We start from the raw sequence: 13,703 nt of genomic DNA, 5'->3' as shown, positions 1-13,703 counted from the left end.
TTCCGTACAAAAATGTGGATCCACTCTTAGTCACAATTCTAGACACTAATATTTTAGACTTACTAATAGAATGTTTGTTATAGTATATTACAGTTTTTAATCTTTTTATTAAACATTTTGGGGAAAATCACACCAGCAATTTCCTCTGCAACGTCCGTTACGAAACAAGTTGCAGATAACTTGAATTGCTCCGTGTACTCGCAACTTTAGAGTCGGCAAGACTTCTTAAAGAAGAAGAATATATTTTTATTGATTTTTTATGTATAATAGTACTTATTAATTAGTTGTTTTTTCTAGTTTATTGTTTGCACATTGTTTCGTAAAACCCCAAGACAGCCATTTTGAAATGTAACCACGCCAAACAGAATGTCACGTGGTTTGCAGCGGCCTCTTTCAAAATGGCCGCCGATAAAAACAATTCGTTTGATCATCGTTTGCCTAGCGGATATTTCTTTGATTATAAAATATCGAATTTCTAAGTTTTGCAGGCTAAGAGATCGAATTTCGAGGATTTAGAATGCAAGGTTTATATTAGGATAGCAACTTGATTGGCATTTTTTTTCTTGTTTGAACCGAACAGTTCCGTGAGTTCGCTATATAGCGTTGTCTTTTTGTTTTGGCTTCACCACCACTCATAACGGCGTTTTTTATGTGTTTAAAAAACGAAAGTACTTCTTCTAAAAGCAAGTTCATCACATTCGGATTATTTATAATTAATGATTCGAAAACAGAGCAGAAAAAAATTCCATGGAGTGTTGACATGGCCCTGCTGTTTGTTTTGGAATGGCTAATCATTACAAGGAATTCAATTGGCATTGTTGTTGCTTTTTGTCGTGATGTAAGCCGCCCCTTGCGTGTTCTTTCCCTAAAAAATCGTACTTTTTGCATGACTCAAGCCCGAGTTGTTTCGAGGCCCAAGTCATGCAAACATCTGTGTTTACTTTTCAAACAGTAATGATGAAAAGGTAAATTATACACCGTGAAAAGATGAAACAACTTACTTTTCATTCTTGAGGGTCAGTCCGGCGAATTCTTGCTTGACTGAATTTAATGACATAACTTTATATAGATACCACAAATTTGATAAGTACCTGAAGTACCTGAATAAACTCAATTGGCTAAAATCATCCAAAGAAAACTCTGTTTGAACTGAAACGGCTTGTTTTGAACTACATTGCGTTTCACCGGTTGTATTTAGCGAAAAGAAAAAACATTAGATTTTGAATATCTTTCTTCTTTCTTTTACTTATATTTTACAGCATATTTTAAATGATATAAGTTATTAACAATACATTATTGACGTTGCCATTGCATGATACTTTCCTGGTACAGGACGGTCGTTCAATCAAGCGAAGAGGCAATAATCACGATCAAAATAATTGAACTTCCAAGCTCTCAAGGTCACTATTTGCTTAAAGGGTATATTGTTGTCTGTATTTACGTAATTACATCAAAGAAAGAATTAACTAAAGAAAAAATATTGATTCATGGTCTTTACGATAGTATTCGATTTGCATGCCTATGCCTCTAGATCTATCCATTGGTCATGCGTGGAAGCTCCAGTCACGATCAGCTGTCACGCACTGCCTCGAGTCCGCTACACTCGTTAATTAACAGCTGAAATCCATAATTTCCCTTTTTTTAGTATTTTCAGGTTTTTGTCTTGTTTTGTAGTTAGGATTTTATTTCGAAATCGTATGGTATATGAACCTCGGTATGTTGGTCCTCCTGTGTCTATATAAAATTGGCTACTTCAACTCATTGGAATATTACTAAAGTGTTTGGTTTTGTAACTAATGGAGAGGTTCAAATATTGATAGAGTTATTAGCTTATCATTAGTATCAATATTCGACTACGTGTATTGAAAACAATTGGTGTAAAGATTTTATATAGAAATTAGATTAAAATGTTCGAGGGCAGTGACTGAGGGACAATAGTAAGCAACACTAAGTATAGCAAATGATTAAGGGAAAAAGCATTACAAGAACAGTAAAGACATCAAGGACAATACTAAACGATGATAGAAAGAACATTAAGCAAACAAAATACTTTGGTTCAAATTTTGCTTTGAAATAAAGTTTCTGGCTGATTTTGACCTGGTTTTTAATAGAAAGGTCTAGGTTATGGAGCCCAACTTGACAATAATTTCAGTTATGCAAGAATTAGATTCTCCGATTCAAGCGAGTAAACACAGAAGTTTGCATGACTTGGGCCTCGTACAACGCAGGCTCGAATCATGAAAAAAGTATTGATATTCTAGGGAAACAACACGCAAAGTGCGGCTAACATAATGACACCGCGACCGTTTTAAATTAGTCAAACACCTCTGATTACAGACTCAATCATATATCATATGACTAATAGTGACAGGTTTCGCCTCATTTTAGTATCAGAATATTCACAAATACCGTCGGTGAAGGAAGGAAGGAAGGAAGGAAGGAAGGAAGGAAGGAAGGAAGAAACAAAGCTAAAAGACGAACTCAAGAATCATCAAAAATGAAAGAATGTTCATCAGTTTTATTCAATGTAGTGCTAAGGCCGCGTTCATAATGTATGGCGGGGGGGGGGGGGGGGGGGGGGGGGGGGGGCAGGTGAAATTTAGGGGGGATCGGAATTTTTTTTACCAGTAAAATGACGGGGTTTGAAAAAAAATTTCAGAGAATTGGGGGGATGCAAAATTTTTAGAAGAAGCTACAAGAGTTTTCCCGTGGGGGATAGTTATTTTTGGGGGACTTCAAGGGGGGGGGGTTCTTAAGAATTTTTTTGTCATTTAAAAATTTCTTCTGCCCCACCCCCCCCCCCCCCCCCCATACATTATGAACGCAGCCTAAGTATTGTCTGTTCCTGTTACACTTTTGTATACAGCCGTTATATTATAAATATTATAAATGTAATAATAATAATTTATAACTATTAATTAATAGCATCAATATAATACAATCTAACTGTTCGTTTCATCCCTGTGGATTTGGCAAAAAATGTTATGGAAACGCCTTAATTGAGGTACACCAAAATTTATTTCGTCGCGATTAGAAGACGCTTATTCGTGACGCACAGATTCTTGAGGCGATAGACCTCTTCAGCTTGGGTCCAATGTTTTGTAATTTCAGACCACGTGTCATTCCCTAGAGTATCATTTCTTTGTTTAACGGTTGTGCATGAGAAGACACATGAATATGGATACAACTCAAGCAAAGAATCTTATTCTCAAGAGAATGACACGTGTTCTGAAATGGGAAACCTTTAAGCCCAAGGTAAAACGTTCTATTGCTTCCAAATGGTTGGAGCAGCGATGCCGTCGTTTGGATAATATAAATAAATTTATATACCTAATAATGTTAATAGCTAAAACCGTTACATGTGATTAGACTATAAAAAATCTGATTGAGCTTGGGCGTATATAAAGTTTTCCCATTACAGACCACGTGTCATTCTCTAGAGTATCATTTCTTTGTTTAACGGTTGCACTGAGAAGACGCATGAATATGGATACAACTCAAACAAAGAATCTTATTCTCAAGAGAATGACATGTGGTCTGAAATGGGAAAGCACTACGCCCAGGCTAAAAAGGAGGTCGATCGTTTGGCCACTTCCCTAAAAATTTGAAAATTGTATTTGAATAAAAATTTTAGTTATACGGATTCTTGAAACGAACACTTACCCAGTCCCTTCTCCAATTTTAGTGGCTAATAATTGTAATAACTGTAATAATAATAGAATAATCGATGCAGAAATGAAAAAAAAAAAAAAAAAAAACATCTCGTCTTGTTAGTTTTGCCTCAAATGATTCAATCAAAAGAACAATCTTTTGTCGTTCGATTAAATACGTTTTTCTACTCGAAAACTAAAACAAATATATTCATTATTTCTACGAATGCATCGAAAAAGATTTACTCGATAAACTATCTATGAGCACAGTTGTTATTTTAAATTATATCAAATTAAGTCAGGCTTGAAACGCGATACAAAACAAATGAGCACAGCGTTGCTGGAGACGTCGGAGGAGTAAAATAAGACATATCTTCTCAAAAATAGAGTATGAGAGTTGAGGTAGTGTAGATTTGTAAAGTTGTTGAAAAAAGCTTTGGAACTGCTTTTTCTTTGAAATACTGTTGGTTAGCAGTCTAAACTATTAAGATATTTAACGCCAAATTGGCTGCATGCGCGACTTGTTGCAAGAAAATTTGCTGCGCGCGAGGGGGAAAAAAATTTTCCAAATTTCCGCTGTGTTCCTTGATTGCAGACTCATTGACTCAGGGTTAGCTTCGAATCAGCTTTTAAATCTGTATTCAAAAATACCAACGGTAAAGTAAAGAATGCACAACTCTAACAGTACAAACACTTTGAAATTCCACGGACCTTTACTGGAACACATGAATGTTCTGCACAAAATGGCGGCTAACCCCGAGCAGCAAACTGGAAACTGGATTATCATAGTCTCCAGTAAAGCTGCACTGACACAGCAACACCATGTTCGAGCATTATTATTAATTAAAATTAAAGTTGATTTAGCTTTTATTAAATCGCGTTATTCATAGTATTTACCGTACTTTTATAATGACTTCGTACTTCGCAGGTTTCAAGGTAAGTCCATTTTCTGTCTTGACCGTCTTCTTCTTCTCCTCGCCAGATTCAGCGCTTGTAAACTCGAACTGGTGAACCAGACTTGCCAATAAAAACGGCAGTTCAACCTCGGCTAGCGATCTACCAACACAAGCACGACGACCGGTAGAAAATGGCAGGAATTTGGGTAACCGTCCTAGGGGATATCACGTGACCTTTGTCGTCAAGGAAACGGGTAGGATCAAAAACATCCGGGTCTTTCCATAGCTTTGGATCTCGTAGCACGGACCACAGGTTGACGAAAACTACGGTACCTGATGGTCAAAGACGGTCAAAAATGGTCAAAGATATTTATTTTTCGAACATGAAAATGAAATGAAATGTAAAATTCGTAGAAAACAATTTTCTCTTGAGTTGTGTACCTTTAGGGATGAAGTAGCCACGAAAGATGACATCAGATGTGGTAGAATGAGGCACAGACAAAGGCGCCAAAGCACAGATACGCAACAACTCGTAAACACAAGCGTTAGTGTAGTGCAAATTGTCAAGGTCTGATACTCGAGGCATCCTGTGTCTTCCAATGACTTGATCAAGCTCTTCTTGTGCCTTCCTTTGTACATGAGGGTATTTGACCAAGTACGCAATGGCAAAGTAAAGAGTGATGGAACTGGTATCAAAGCCAGCTCCAAAAAGATCGACAAGAACCATGATAGAATCCAGGTCATCTGTGGGGAGACCTTCGCCTTCAACCAGGTTTGAGTTGCAGTCTAGTATTGGATTTTGTCTTTGCTTGTCCTTGAGATTGTTGACTCCTTCCAACAACGAATCAGCGAGATTACGAATGGTTCCTCTTTTGTATGAGGATTTATTTTCAAAGTACAATTTGCTGATGACGCTCTTTGCTTGATCCATGATGCCACTCAAGCGATCAAGTTGAGGATTGGGAAAATACTTCAACCAAGGCATGAAATCTATAGCTAAACCACATCCAACGGTCTCGCGGAACGAGTCTGAAAGAGCTAGGATTTTATCCACGTCTTGTTTGCAGTAATCGTCGCCGAATAGAGCTCCAAGTATGACTGTAGCAGTGGTGGACTTGAGTGCTGACATGACATCGTATGGTGTGGCTTGGTTGTTGTGTAGTTGTTCGATAAGGTGATGTCTTCCTTTGTTAAGAGTAGCGTACAAGACATCTTTAGTGGTGAGGTACTTGTGGATGGCAGAGAAGGACGTTTTGCGTAATATCTATTGGAAAAGGCAAGATGTGTGTTAGAAACAACAGGAAGGAAAAACAACAGCAGCAGCAAAAGCAGCAGCACCAACAACAGCAGCAACAGCAGCAGCAGCAGCAGCAACAAGAGCAATAGGGGCTTTGTTCCATCACGTGATGGCAGATATGACAGGAGGCACAACACTTAATCTTTTTCCCCTGGGAAACTGAATTCTTTGTTATGTAAATCAGTTTAGACGAGATTCAATTGTTCCTGCCTCACAGCCGCCAGCAACACTAAAAGCCGAAACAGCAACAACAACAACACAACATCAACAGAGAGCAACAACAGCAGCACTGCATAAGCAACCACCACCACAGTAACGATAGCAATAACGCCACTAACAAGAAGTAGAAGTGTGTTAAATCAGGTATGATATTGATCACAAAATCGACAAACACAAATCACAGAACTCGGTACAGCCACGGCAAGAGGTTGAACCAATTATAACGCCAAGAATTAAGCCAAAAACTTAAACAAATACGTTTTTCTCACCTGCCACTTCTTGCCGTATGTTGCATTTAAGATACCTCTTCCGCCTTGTCCGGCCATCTCCATGGTAACCAAGTCAGGCCGACCAGCAAACACTAAGGAGTTCTTGACCAACGCGTCATGAATGGCTTCGCTCCCGTTCAACACGACAGCCAGTCGGCTGCCAATGTACAGGCTGTACACATCACCGTACTCTTCGCTTAGTTTGAGGAAGTCCTTGTAGTTGTCTGACCCGATGCGAAATGCCGCCCCTATGGTTAAGACACATGGACAGACAGAAAACATTAGTACAAAGCTCGAAAAAATCATTTGTTTTTCTCTAGCTGAATATTTCAAGTGGTCTTTCATTCTCGCACACAATAAGTACCATTCAGACTGGATATAATCCATATATAGTTTTAGACGGCATAATCTTAATTGCCTTTGATCGATGTGCCAAGCACAAGAACAAGGACAACGGAGGACAAGGACAAGGACAAGGATAGGGACGGCGACAGGGACAAGGACTAAGAAAGGAGCTTCTACGAAAAAAAGTGGTCAAAAATGTACATTTTTTGAGTAGAAGTCATGTCATTTTTCAGTTAATGAAAGTTTAATTTATTTTATCTACTTTTGTCCTATAGAAGTTCAGTTTATTGGATCGCAAGTCGAATGTGTAAGAGTTGGCAACCACTTTACTAGCCTGCGTCACATCCGGAATTTTCTTCGTAAATACGAGAAAATTCCGGATGTGACGCAGGCTACCACTTTACTAAAATTAACAAGAAATTGATTCCTCATCAGCATCGTAGTAAACTTCATATCAGTCAGAGGAAGGGTGGAATACTTCTGAAAAGTTCTGAAAGCGCGCGAAAGATTGAGAAAGAAGAACGAAAACCAGATCAAAAAAGAAAAACTGAAAGGAAGGAAGGAAGGAAGGAAGGAAGGAAGGGAGGGAGGGAGGAACGAACGAACGAACGAACAAACGAACAAAGAGAGCAAAATAGCTAAATATAGTAACTTCAATTGTCAAACTTCTTAACCTGCGTAGAGTTTAAATTTTTATACCTCATACCTATTCACTTCATGACTAGATTAGGTTATTATTTTCGGAATGAAAATTAGTTGAACATATTGACTTTTTTTATTGGAAGTTTTTCTAGAAAAGTCCGGAAAATTGGCGGAAAAACCGCAACCAAAAAAGCACCCAAAATATTTATCTTATAGTTTACTGAAAGATGACGTCTGATGACGTACAGCGCCGTACGTGGTCAGTAAACGCCTCAGTCTCGTCGCTTTATGAAATTCATTCATTATTTTCTCTACATGTGCCGAGCCGCGTGATTTAAAAGACTTATATAACGCTTTTAAACTGACAAAGTTTTCCCGCGGCAAAAAAATGGGTCGAAAAGAAAGACAAACAAAACGAACTAAAAAAAATTTTAAACAAACTGTTGACAAACGTTTTAACAACCCTAAACTCGACCTTCACTGAAAGCTAAATATAGTAATTTCAATAAAAACTGAAACTTATTTTTTAACCCACGAGCTAGTAGAGTCATGCATACCTATTTAAATATGTATGAAGAGAGATTTTAGATTCAAGAATGACGTTACAACATATTTTATTGGTAATTCTTTTGAATTGTGTTTTCATTCCACTCCAAAACGAATTAACTAGTCTCAGAATGTTATTTGCGTGTCATGAAATCAAGGCAATTATTATAAAGCAAAACTATTTTTGAAATTCAAATTGGCGAGAAAAGTCTAGAAAGTTTTTTCGAGAATTTTTTTAGGTGAAGAATTGCTTTATAAAGGGGCTGAAGTATTTCGAGAAATTTGAATAGATAATATCGTTTTGAATCCAGAGTACTCACAAAAATTGTCATATGTCTTCATTCTTTCGTCCTTTTTTGTTCGTTAATGCGTTTGCTAATTCGTTCTTTCTTTCTTTTGTTTGTTTGTTCGTTCGTTCGTTCGTTCGTTCGTTCGTTCGTTCGTTCTTTCCTTCCTTCTTTCTTTCTTTCCTTCCTTCTCTTTCTTTCTCTCCCTTTCTCTATGCTTTCATTTCTTATTTCCTCACTTCTCCGCTGCCATCTCTACCATCATATCATGTCTTCGTCTTTTCCTTTTTTGACTCGAAATCAAACATTTCATTGATATGCCTTATCAACTACTTGAATTCTCAAAACCTTAAGCAAAACATAGACACATTAGATGACGTCAACAGCACCGTTCCTAAACGATCTAGAGTCGCGTCGCGTCAAAAAAATTCATCATGCATGCCTTTTTTTCCAACCCACTTCATATGAAAGCTTTAAAAAATTTAAAACGACGAGACTGAGGTATTTAGACCACGTATGGCGCTGTACGTCATCAGACGTCATCTTTCAGTAAACTACAAGATAAATATTAATGGCACTTTTTTCGCCAAAAAAGTTTTGAAACTTCAAACAAACGCTAATACGCAATAATGAAATGTTGGAATACAAGCGAAGAGAAAAAAGAAGCGAAGCAATGACACAAGGAAGCAACTTAACGAACAAAAAAACAACTCTATGAACTATTTTGCGATGAAAACGAAAAGGGTTGCTAAGCACAAATATTCAATATCCATAATTTTGCAAAGTATTTATATTTCCAAGGCTAGTATTTTGAATTCAAATCGTGGAGCCCCGTTACAAACGAACAAAAAAAATATCAAAAAAACAGGGGTTTTTAACCAATTTTTCGGACTATTCTCAAAAACCTCGTCTTTTTCAATTATTTTAAATTCCGAAAACAATTATCCATTTTTATGACGTTAATGTAGGTAAGAGAAAAAGCTATAAAATTAAACTCTTCGCAGGTTAAAATAAGAAGTATTAATACTATTTTTAGCTTGGCGTAAAGTTTAGGATTGTTTGAAAAGTTTGTCAACAGTTTGATTAACTTTTTTTGTTTTAAAGTTAATCTTGTTTCATCCTCTCACTACGTAATATCACTACTTTCTTTCTCAGTTGTTTCAAAATTTTAGGAAGATATTAGAAGAGTTAGGGAGGATAAAAGTTGAAAAATCGTGAACTACAGAGAGGAAGGCGACGTACGAAGGAGAAGAAGAAGGAGAAGAAGAAAAAGAAGGAGAAGAAGAAGGAAGAGACAATTTCAAAAAATTACTGAAAAGAATGAATCACAATGCTGTCGGTGAGGCGCGCTAATTCACGCAACATAGCAACTGATAGTCATTTCTTATATTCATTATTATGAGTCTTCCTATAATTGACTTTCCAAAATCACTAAAAATTAACGAAAACCTCAAAAGAAAAAAAATGTGCATAAACTGCAAAAGTATATTGTCTAAACTGTTTGCAAATTTTGTCCAAATGCAAATTTTTTCTTTTTCTTTTTTTGCTTAATCGTCCCGCTAAATTTTCGCAGGAAATGCAGCTAAGAATGAGAAGATCTTTCTCGCATTTATTCACTAATAATTGAATAGAGTTTAGCTTTAACCTGAGCTAAAACTGTCTTGAGTGGGCATATAGCGTCTTAATTTAGCAGACCTAAAAGGTTAAATGTAAATTAGAACTGTGTCTGAACTAAACAATCAAGTGAGTTTGTCCCATGCTTTCTATGGCAGAGAAGGACTAAATTCAATAAGATTAACTATATTTATAAACAAAGGCAGTCAAGTATAGGAGTGCACTTGGCTCTCACTTCTGACGTCTGTACTTGGTTTCTCATGAGAATATCGTTGTTAGGTCTCTCCAATTTCGCAGGTTTCCTAGATTCCCTAAATTCCAATTCTGTGTATTCGCGGTTGCCCGACTTAGATAAGCCCAGAGGTTTTCTAAGGGTTTGATCTGCGAGCTAGCTGTGCCTTAATTAGAACAGCACATGTAGAAGTTGTTCAGGGTTCGATCTGTGAGTTAGCCGTGCACTGACTTTAATCAGGTTGTTTCAGGGTTAGATAAAATAAACTATTAAATACACACTTACCAATAATTGGCAGTCCCCATGGTCCTGGAGGTAGGCTGTACTGTGGCTTGATAGAAAGATCTTGCAGATGCTTGTGTGCAATCAAGATTATTAAAAGGAAAGAAACCAACAAGAAAAATAACTGCGTTTCAAAACTGTATGGTAATTCTGGATTGAACTGCATGAATGGCGGAGAATACATCGTTGCGAAGTCTAGTGCTTGTATTTTTTTAGAGATCTTTTGCTGGGACACTGAAGACCTAGTTGTACTAATTTAACAGCCTGGGAGAGTCGTTTATAGGCACCCAATAGCAGTCTTGTTCTTAACGAGAACCAATCGAAATCCTAGCTATTTTGTAGCTCAATTGACAGCGAATAGATTCCTAGTATGCTTAATGCGTACGTAAACAAATCGCATTGGAAACCACACGAAAGCATTGTGAACCAGAAAATTTTGAGAAACACTTGACAACATGTTTCCGTCCTCAATCTGTAGATCTTAAAAAGGAAAACTTAAAAAAGAAGGATTTATAAAATAAAAACTTCAATAAGGCACGATACGATGCCATGCTAAAACCTATACATGCATTTTCTTTTCGAGCTCAAAACGCACTAGAGCAAATCGTTCTATTGATTTAGGAAATCATTTTATGAATGAGTATTAAGTTCGTGTCCAAATATTTCGTAATGTTTAATACTAAAATCTCTTTAAAATTGACGAAAAACAGCGACTAGTTAAAGAAAAATAAAGTGAGTTGAGAGTCAAGAAAAATAAAACTGTTTTTCAAATCAGAAAATAAGTAAATTTTAACTTTCAATAGACCTTATTCGTGGTGTGACAATGTTTTCCCAATTCAGCGTGACAAACCTCGAGAGGACTCATTTTCTTTTGTTTTTACTCTTCGAAAAATGCATGAGTATCCCAAAGGATACGAAAGGAATAACGATGATATCCCGACAAGTTGCAAAACAATAGCACTTCATTCCCCCAGAGGTTTGTCACGTTGAATTGGGAAAACATTGTCACACCATGAATAAGATCTATTTGTTTACTTGCTAAAAATAGCATAAACTTGTAAACACATTAAATGCAATAAATCTTGAAACTCCCAATGAAAATTATCAAAAGTTAGCTAATGTGCGTCGCAATAAATAGATAAAATTATTGTTAAATAATGATTACAAATAATTTTTGAAACCACAAATTTGAGATAAAAGATTTGCTCAAAATTTAAGGAGGCTGGAAAGTGTTTTGTGCCTCCATATACACTCACAATAATTATGAACTAGAAAAAATAATATGGCTATAATATGACAGCAAGTAAACCCGAAAAGCCAAAGACGATAAACCAAAGATCACAATGAACACGAAAAAATGACGTAACCATATGCAAAATTTGAAGACATTTAACGCAGAATTTTTTTTCAGTGTGAGTACACGTCATAGGACCTAGAGCGCGCGCGCTCAAAAAAACTGAATATAAACTAGAGCAGAACTTAAATAAAACTTTACGTAAAATCGGACTTAAAAATACTTAAGTTAATTCAATTAGAACAAATATTTTTACACCACAGAAATGAGATAAAATAAATCCGTATCTAACCCTAATAGACCAAATGTCTAAAGACACTTTCTAGATTAGAAACCCATTGTTTTAGATAAACTGTTTTTGAACCCAAACGTGTGGGAAGCTTTTATTTGCTTCTGTCTTTGACGTCTTTGCCGTAGAAAACAAAATCCAGGAAGTAAGAGAAAACGCGAGAAGATATTTGAGAGAAAAATTCCGAAATAATTTTCAAGTTAAAAAGTTCGATAAACTTTGTTTTGTAGTATAATAAGGTATTAGGGTCTTTTGTTTTGAACTTTTTGAAAGATAATCCGAGGTTTTCTAGTTGGATGAGCAAAGCGTGATGACAGCCTTTTTGCATGTCCGTAGCCCGATAGCAAGGTATAGGACGTAAACATTAAAAAAGGCAAAGCTCACGAAATATTAGTGAAGTGAACCAAAGTTTGTTGATTTATATTTTGAACGTGTGAAGAGGAGATAGGAAGATAAAGCTTGGAACGGCTGACTTCTGGAAAAAAACTCGTCAGAGAAGACTTATCGGAGGGAAATATTCAATACAAAAATAGAATTTTAGAATGAAAATAGAAAAACTACCGCTGGGAAACAATGGGAAGTCATTTCAATGCGTACCGTGTAAGTGCCGTAAGTCAGTACCGTACGTTTCCCACTCATACGATAACCATTCTTATGGGAAGCCATTTCAATGTTACGGTATGTCTTACTGTGTATGTCCTGTAAGTCAGTACCGTACGTTTCCCACTCATACGATAACCATTCGTATGGGAAGCCATTTCAGTGTTATGGTATGTCTTACTGTGTATGTCCTGTAAGTCAGTATCGTACGTTTCCCACTCATACGATAAACATTCTTATGGGCAGCCATTTCAATGTCACGACATGTTGTATTGGTACGTACCGTGCTGTAAGTTCATTTCTCTTGGTCGTACCGTGTAAGTGCTGTAAGTCAGTACCGTACGTTTCCCACTCATACGATAACTATTCGTATGGGAAGCCATTTCCATGTTACGGCATGTACCGTGTACGTGCTGTAAGTCAGTACTGTACGTTTCCCACTCATACGATAACTATTCTAATGAAAAGCCATTTCAAGGAATGTTGCATGTCGTACTGCGTACGTGTGGTGACTCAGAACCCATTTTACTAAAAAGACAAATTTATTATCATGCATTATTATTATTATATCCATCACAGGAAATTCTTTAAAAAAATCATAGCAAAGTCAAAATAAAGAGAAAAAAATGCAGAATAAATAACTAAACGTCAGATGTGAAAGATATACAAACAGCTTGGTAATTCTACCTTGGATTCTATCTTGTACCGTTTCAAACCACTCTTAAATTGAACGTTCCTTTGAGTATCGAAGATTTTGAATTTTATAATAAATGAAAAAAAGGACAAGACTTCAACTTGAACCGCTTATGAAATTAGAAAATAGACCCTTTTCGAGTTCCGCTATGCTGGTTGATATAACAAGAAAAGCTTAATGAGCAATGCATTGTTATCGTCAACCAAGATGGCGGCTATGACGTAACATGCACCGTAAGAGTTGTTGTCCTCCAAATAGACCCTTTTTGAGTTCCAAGTTACCGCTGTGTTTCTTGATTACCGACCCATTCACTCAGACTTAGCCTCGATTTTGTGAAGAATATTCATGTGTTCCAGTCAAGGTCCGTCAAGTTTCAAAGTGTTCGTATTGTTGGACTTGTGCATTCTTTACCTTACCGTTGGTATTTGTGAATATTTAGACACTGATACGAGGCTTAGGCTGAGTAAATGAGTCTGTAGTCAAGAAACACAGCGGTAATTTGGAACTCGAAAAGGGTCTGTTGAGTTGAATTCTCGACTTTCATATC

General features: G+C 36.7%; 1 protein-coding gene across 1 annotated transcript; it reads right to left on the bottom strand.

Annotated features, from left to right (window-relative positions):
- Positions 1-3,933: 3,933 nt before the first annotated feature.
- Positions 3,934-10,597, bottom strand: LOC116286970 (cytochrome P450 1A1-like). Its single transcript, XM_031693571.2, is given in 5 exon segments — positions 3,934-4,756; positions 4,758-4,879; positions 4,988-5,810; positions 6,332-6,579; positions 10,283-10,597. Coding segments are annotated over 5 exon segments (1,587 nt in total). The 5' UTR covers positions 10,464-10,597; the 3' UTR covers positions 3,934-4,543.
- Positions 10,598-13,703: the final 3,106 nt, after the last annotated feature.

Source organism: Actinia tenebrosa, unplaced genomic scaffold (assembly GCF_029948245.1).
Source record: "Actinia tenebrosa isolate PJP-AT-01 unplaced genomic scaffold, QUT_ActTen_1.0 PGA_scaffold5__44_contigs__length_20552954, whole genome shotgun sequence".
In the NCBI taxonomy this organism is placed as follows: domain Eukaryota; kingdom Metazoa; phylum Cnidaria; class Anthozoa; order Actiniaria; family Actiniidae; genus Actinia; species Actinia tenebrosa.
This window is presented reverse-complemented; position numbering and strand designations above follow the sequence as displayed.